This window comes from Fundulus heteroclitus, chromosome 1 (assembly GCF_011125445.2).
Source record: "Fundulus heteroclitus isolate FHET01 chromosome 1, MU-UCD_Fhet_4.1, whole genome shotgun sequence".
NCBI classification, from domain to species: Eukaryota; Metazoa; Chordata; class Actinopteri; order Cyprinodontiformes; family Fundulidae; genus Fundulus; species Fundulus heteroclitus.
Window position 1 is genome coordinate 39,661,656 of NC_046361.1, and position 8,003 is coordinate 39,669,658.

General features: G+C 45.3%; 1 protein-coding gene across 2 annotated transcripts in view; it reads left to right on the forward strand.

Moving 5' to 3' along the window:
* The window catches only part of fam120c (family with sequence similarity 120C), a 30,901-nt gene extending 27,008 nt beyond the window's left edge, over positions 1 to 3,893 (forward strand). For both annotated transcript variants that reach the window (XM_012869391.3, XM_012869402.3), the window contains exon 17: positions 422 to 3,893. In XM_012869391.3, the coding sequence (XP_012724845.2) occupies positions 422 to 667 (246 nt within the window). In that variant the 3' untranslated portion in view covers positions 668 to 3,893. The remainder of the gene's footprint in view (positions 1 to 421) is intronic.
* Positions 3,894 to 8,003: the final 4,110 nt, after the last annotated feature.

Genomic DNA, 8,003 nt, shown 5'->3' on the forward strand with positions numbered 1-8,003 from the left:
AGCAGCGTGATGAACCTCAGCGTCTGTCGTTGTTTCCTGCGTCTGTAAATCCTGATTAGACGTTCGTTTGTCTCATCCACGTCCCAAAAGCCGACTCTGTCAAGTAAATTCTCCAAAGGTTGCCGTCTTCGCCTGACTCTCCGCAAACAACAAAATATCACAATTATAACCAAACATAACTTCCTGAATGTTGCGGGCGCCGCCATTTTTATTTGCTTGATTTCCTCCTTTAACCCCAGAGAGCCGTAGTACCGCAGATCGTCACTAGGAGGCGAAACTGAGATAGTGGAAATGGCGCTAAAGTTAACTTTTCACTTATTTAGGAAGATTCCAGCGAATAAAGCCCAGTGAGCCCTCTCCTTTGTCCCGTCTGTGTCCTCCGTCTCCTGCTCTGTTGACGTTTGTCTCTCTCCGCCCCCAGACGTCTCCCCCCCCGCCCGGCAGTCCCTCCAAGCCCCCAGAGGAGGCGGACTCCGCGCCCGAGGTCTCCACCCAGCAGCTGAACGGCAGCTCAGCAGCCTCCGCCATCGGCCAGCCCCTGGAGCCGGCCCAGCCAATCCCGTGTGCCTTAGCCAGCAGAGACAACCAATCAGAGGGGGCGGAAGTGGAGGCCCCCTGTTGCCTTGACGACTGCCCGTCTGACGGAGCGCTGCAGAAGGAGGAGTGACCGCGCCCTCGGCGGGACGCGGCGCTCTCAGAGTTATGTGTTCGACTGCCTTTCCCCCGTTTTTGTAGCCCCCCCCCTCGTCTGCTAGCTGCCGCGCCGTCAGAGGGAGCAGGAAGTGACGCGGGCCCTTCCCTCGCCTCACTTCCTGCTGCCCTCTGATAGGCCGAGGCAGCAAGCCGTTGCTCCCTTTTATTTTACTCATGTGGTTTTAAATAGTTTTATGAAGAAAGAGTTTCTCCATGAGTACGTAAGCGCCCCCCCCCCCCACACACACACACCCTAAAGTCGTCCAAAAAGTGAAAAAAAAAGAAAAACTAATCGTCACCGTCTCCCACTCAGAGCTCAAAGCTTCCCCCCCCCCCCCATCATCACGTCAGTTTCTTTGAGTTTTTAATGGTCCTGCTGTTTAAATCTACACACTGATGTCAACGTTTTAAACAGGTGTACCATTTTTTCTGTCCAGTGACCCCCCCTCACCCCCACTACACACACACACACAGAGTATTAGCATGTGTGCTAGCAACCCCCCCCCCCTCCCTATATAGCTTGATTGGTTAATTATCACTGGAGCACTTCCTGGTAATAGTGAGCTATCTTACGTTGACCTATGTAGCATAGCCTGAAGCTTAGATGTGCTGAGAGACCCCCCCCCCAAATGAATTTATGCACCTTACGCCCTAAAGTATGCAAGATCGCCCCCTCCCCCCCCCCCTTTGTCCTTCTTGTCCCAAAGCTTTGATTGTATTAACCCAGCAAAAGCACTTAATGTTGTATTTTAAAGAGTCCGCTAAGCCCCTGTACGGTTGGATGGGCGTGGTCCGGGCCGCTCCTGGACACGCCCTCATGACGCGCACATGTGCGTCTTTAAAAAGGTAGAGATCTATTGGAGAGACGTTAGAATGTGAACAGAGTGGTTCAGCACTTTGTCTTAAGAGATATTCAACCACACTGGACAGTCCTTTACCAGGTGAAACGGAAATAAAAACTAAAACTCTGAGGCACCTTCTTGACTTTTGAGGCCAAATAAAAATGGAGAATAAGACAGAATAATAATAGTAATGTTTCCCTGAGACAGATGGAAGTAGATGGTGAGGGTTTAAGGGAGCCGCTGCCAAGCAGAGTCCCCCCCCCCCACCCCCCCCTGAGCTCCTCGCTGTCAGTCAAGAACCTTGCAATGAAGCAAAAAGGGAGTCACGACTCCCGCCAAACATTTCAGATTACTGAAAGTTTCTATCCAAAGTGTCAGTGAGGCTGTAGCCGTCCAAGGCGGCTGGCCGTTATATTTAAATAAAAACGGGCGCAGCAGCAATTCCTCGCAGGTCCCACCATCCCTCAGCCGGGAGCCGCCGCCGTGCGACGCTCCGGTGAGAAACGTCAGACCGACAGGAAGCCCCTCGCCGCCCCGCAGTCCTTCCCACAAGCACGTCACAGACTCTGTGGGCTCGCATCACACGACAGGGAGGCGGCGCCGCCACCGCCGCCGCTCACACCCTGAGACCTGGAACGTACGGAAACGTTCAAAATCAGAGCACTTATGTTTGCAGACAATGAACCGCGCCCTCCTGCTCGCCCCGTTGATCTCGTCCCAGAGGTCCACAAGTACACGAATCCAAAAGAACCCGTGGAGCTGAGAGACGACGGCCATGAGTATTTTCAAAAATCTGACATTTTCAACATGAAAAAAGGCAAGTCAGCTAGAAGCACCTTATTTTCTTACTATATATAAATATATATATAAATGACTTGTGCTCGATCGTGTGCCACAACCTTTACAGAGAAGAAGCTCTTCTGAAGGAAATCAAACCAACGACCTTGACTGTCCGCGTTAATGTAGTCACGTCAGACATCTCCCTCCGTTCTGAACTCGACCATTTACCTGCGACACCGTTTGGCCCCGCCCCCAGCGTAGGCCTACGCTCCGAGGCGCCGGGCGCACCGACTCCAGCTCCACTAGGAGTCCGTAGAGTTAAGGTAGCAGCATCAGGGCCTAACTGGACCGTTAAAACACCAGAGACTAGAAACTAGAGCTCCACTCGCCGAAAAGCTACGTCTAGCTTTTCTAGAGACATGATGCGTAACTGCTTTCAACTTTTGACATTAGTACAGACAAGATGTAAAGATGGCTTTTTTTTTTTTTCTCCTCCGTGGCGAGCCAGAGCGTGATCCGTTCTGCACGACGCCTCGATTCGCTCGCCACACACACACACACACACACACACACACTGATGCAACAACACACCCATCCACCCACGCACCACATTCACAGCCATGCGTCGCATTCTCTCTGCCTCTGTGCTGAAGTTTTCTCCTTTTTTCCCCCCGTGCCGTAGACGGAGGTAAGGGGAAAGAGAAAAGGCGTGAGGCCGGCACGCAGACACGCGACACGCGGCACACATGGCAACGACACGCGGCACACATGGCAACGACACGCGGATACATAGTTGTTGATCTAGTTAGTCATGGTTCACAGAGAATCACTTCAACTCATGTAGCGTCCCGTTTTCGTCCTCGTCTGTTTTAGTTTGATAGATATTGATCAATTTTTTTTTCTCCTCCTTGTTATTCTAACAGCCCCGCCCTCCTTCTGTTACCCCCCCCCCCCTCTTTATTCACTTCTTCTTCTTCTCTGCCTCGGCGCTCTTCAGTCCTCTGAGCAGCGCTCACATCCTCACACACAAACACAACGATGACACAGATTAACCCCTTCTATCCCCACATTTCTCTCTCTGACTCTGTTAGCCCCTTTAGGAATGTCTTATTTTAAATTCTTTTTTCTCCCCCCCCCCCCCCTACATCCTTTTTTCTCTCTTCTCTCTGGGCTGCCCCGCCCTTAATCAACCCGATTAACAGTAAAGGTTATATTAACGTTGATAATCAGTTTTCTGTATGTATCTAGCCAGAGTGGAAAGAAAAAAAAATCTGAAAAAAAAAAAATCAAAACTGTTTTATTCAATTGTGCAAATGTGTTTTTCTTACTATTTTTAATGGTATTACATCTCTAATCTTAACCTTCTACCATCGCTTCAGTTAGTACTGAATACGCTTAGCCAACCTAGAGATTTGAACTGTAACGATCGCCATTCTCCTTACCTGTATCTATATGGCATCTTTAGACCACTTCACCGTTTATGTATGTGAGTTAAGTATTGCCCGCTTTATTCTCAAATTGAAAATCGTCGTATGCATAATGTTTGATTCTTACGATATCCCTTAAAAAAAAAAAAAAGATCTCATATTCAGTCCAAGCTGAACTCTGCACCCCTTGCACAAAGCAGCGAAACATCTCTTGTGAACATCTGAGAACCAAAGCACGCCTTGCAATGTTCCCCCCCCCCCCCCTTAAACCCCAAACCCCCCCCCAATCCAGCAGATATCAGCAGTCTGCCCCCCCTCTGAGTAACCAGTTTTTGGATGGATAACATTTTACAGCACGTGTCTGAGGCTAACGGTGGCGGTCGCAGAGACGCAGACGGACCGCGAGCGAAGCAGGTCTGGACGCTAAGGGGTCGTAGGTCAATGCTCTCTCTGTCCCCCCCCGACTGAAATGAAGGCTTCACGAGCCGCCGGCCCTGAGCAGGTCTACACTAACACACGGAGAAAGCATGACGCACACGCCTTTGGTCCTACTGGGGGCTTTTCCACCCCCGCTCCACCCGCCTCTTTGAGGGGTTTTATTTTTGTTCTTCTTCTACATTTATTTGTTGTCGCATGTTGGTTCTGCGGCTCAGAGCTCGTTGGTTCTCGTGCCGTAGGAGAGCAACCAGGCTGTCCACAGAGGCCGAATCTTCCCACAAACACCTCGTACTGCCGGAGAACGCCAACACAGCGCACCTTTAATACGACACCTTCTCTTAAATGACCGACCCAACCATCCTTTTCCAGTCGGTTAAAGTCGTTAGTGTCGATGTTTCTACATTTAAACTACAGAGGCTGAAGTCAGTTCAGCACCTTTCTGCGTTCTATAACAGCACAACACAAATTAAAACCATATTTAGAGCAGTTTTACTGTAAATATTAAGAAAATCTGCTAAATTTCTTGACTACATAAATATAAATTGGATTTTCTTTATGTATTTGAACCTAAGAGAAAGTTTTTACCAGTAATGCCCCCCATCTTTATGGTCTAATTAGGCTTTGGGCTCGCCTTAAGCAAAAGTGCCCCGGTGTTGCTAAAATAATACAACATATAAAATATTAATGTTAGAATAGATTTATAGGCTTTTTTTACTCCTAAAATAAATTGTTTTGTACAAAATTGTCCTTTTTTGCTCAGCTGCTATTAAAAGAAAGACTATAAAAGGGCAATGTTAGCGGTTTAATGAGTCAGGCTCTAGTAGAGCATGCAGTCAGTAATTTAAAAAAGAAAGCAACAGGTGGGGGAGGGTCAGCGCTCTATTATTTATGCTCCATGCAGGTAAAAGAAAACCTTTCTCTGGCATCTCCTCAAAAGGATTTTAAAGTCGCTCCACACCTTTAATTCTGGTTTTAATGAACTGTTGGGGGAGGAGTGACGACTAATGAGGCGTTTGTGGGAAAGTTCGCCGTCTGTGATTTGATCGTTGGGTTGAATCCCGATGTGAGCGGAGAACCGAGTCCTGAGACGTATAACTCGTGTCGTTGTAGAAAGGAATCAGTATTACTGTCAGAGTTGAGAGTGGAGCCCCCCCCCCCCCCCCCCCCCCCCCCCCCCACCCCCCCCCCCCCCCCCCCCCCCCCCACCCCCCCCCGGGACCGAACCCGTCCTGATCTGTTGATCCTCGCCGCTCCAGTAAACACCCGTTACTTCTGTCCGTCTCTACACTGCCACGCCCCTCTCTCAACAGCCCCGCCCCCCCGCCGCGCCGCTACCGTTTCCACTTTCCCAGTCAGGCTGATCGTTTCTCGTCACTTTGGTCAATCTTCAGCAGCGTGTGTCCTGATGCATCCATACCTGTAACCACCCAGAACTACCTGTGCAGCGAAAAAATAAAAAAAGGGTTCAAATGTATCCATGATATAATTGTTATAGAAATATTATCATCATTATTGCTGTTATAATTATGGTTGGTATAATTTGTCATTGTTAGCATTATGGAAGCACCAGACAGTCTGTGGAAAGAAAGAACGAAAAGAAAGTTTTTGTTTTATTTGTTTTTTTTCCTCTTTTTTTTTTTTTTTGGTTTTAGTTTTATTTGTCTGGCTGTTGGTGGTCTGATCACACAGAGGGAGGGGAGGAAAGGTTCTGGAAGAGACAAAGATGGCAGTCATGTTTGTACTGGTTGGGAAATGACTTACAGTGCTGAAATAAAATTTATTCTTTTAGTAAAAAAAATAACAGCGTGTGTCCAGTGTCTTGATTTTTATTTATTTTTTTATTCAAAGTTTAGTGACTGATTTTGGACCTTTTTGGTCAAATATAACCTTTCGAACTAATGTTTTAATTTCCAAAAGGAAATCTGAGCCAACTTCTGATCAGTCAACAGTTTGTAGCAAATGGCTGCATGACGGGTATTTATAAAACTGCTTTACATTTTGTTTTTACTGAATATAATAAACGGACAGGAAAGTTGGAGGTCTCTGCACTCTACAGCACCACTGACCCGCTCCATCAGTTTACACCAACTCTTCATAGCTGAGTTGCTGCTGTTCAGTCGTTTCCACTTTGTTATAATACCACTGACAGATGACTGGGGAGATATTTAGGAGCGAAGAAATTTCACGGCTGGGCTTGTTGCAGAGGTGGCATCTATCCCAGAACCATGCTGGAGGTGACTGCCCTCCTGAGCGCAAATGTTTTATAGAAACATCATGGAAGTAATTAGAACACCTACTTTTGGTTATTTGGATGGGAGAGCCAATAGATTTGACAACATACTGTATTTTTACAGTTTTATATTTAAAATCTGATTTGCCATAACGTCCGTGCTGCACAGGGTCAAAACCAGATTCAGATAAAATCTGTTAGATTTGTATTTCTGTATGTTCAAAAGATTAAAATTCTCTAATAATAGTCGAAACATGTGAAAAACTGTAAAACACTTCCAGGGCTGTAACTATAGACATACGTAGATGCCTCATTACGTGTTGGAATGCATCCTGCGGCGCCATCTTGGATGGGTCTCTGCTACTCTATGCAGGCATAGCAGCTCATGGGAGTAAACGCAGAGGGAGCAACTTTACCCGTATTTTCTGCAGTTTATGATTCCACCAACCAGTGATGACTATTTAAAGTAGATCACATGGTTCTCAAAATTAGTTTTTCATTGGTGAGAACAATGCAGAAACCAATAGATGGACCACAATTTTATTTGTTAATTTGTTATCGCTGTATTTCACAAACTAAGACTGAATCATGTTGCCAAATTGAGTACCCTGAAGATGCAGAGTACCAACACATGCAAGAAGCTGTGCTAAAGGGTCTGAAGCCCTAGTGTAAGACACTGGAATAACCTGGAATTTTTAAACTACACTTTTCCAGGCCTGATCAAACTGCATGCATGTGTGCACAGCACGCAAACATGTGAAGAAATTACTGTTGGTGTGTAAAGACGGCTCAGGTTTCTAATATAACGTGTAGGATTCTACAAGTGAGAGTGAAATAAATGGTAAATGAACAATCAATCCTCTCTACTAATATATAAAATGTACTAATGTATACATTTGTTAATTTGTAATACCACACGTCTGTTAAATAGCATAAAACAAAGTATTTCAGTATGAAATCACATTTATACATTAATGTGTAATAAGTGTCTGTTAAAGACCACACATTTGTTAAATGTTTAAACAACGTATTCCAGCATTAAAACATAATTTTGTTTTATGTGTAACAGCTTCCTGTATCATAACCACATATCTGCTGTTTGTAGCAAACCAGCAGATACCAGCTTCCTCAGTACAGATAAATGCACTGGGGTTATTATTGTGAACTGCACTTTTTGTGATCTTCCAGAGTCTGTTACACATTTGTTCTGGTTGTGTCCGTATTCTAAGACATTCTGGCAACTATGTGGATTCAGATATTTGAAAAGATTTTGAGCTATTGGTTTTCAGCTGCAGAGTAAAATGTTTCTCAAAACTTTCCTTATCAATCTTTTAATTATCTTAGCCAAATTTCACTTAAATTTAAATCTCTAAAGAAAAAGCCAGACTTCAATGTTTATTTAATTGAACTTAAGCAATATTTTTATACTATTCGAACCTCCACTCACCAAAAGGCGCAAAAATAAATAAATAAAAAAAAATCTGCCAACTTAAAATTCTGGACAACCTAATGTTGTAAAAGATCCGTTTATTTGTAGTATATATATCTAGTGGAAAGACAAACTGACAAACGTGTGTCAAGGAGTGTCTATAT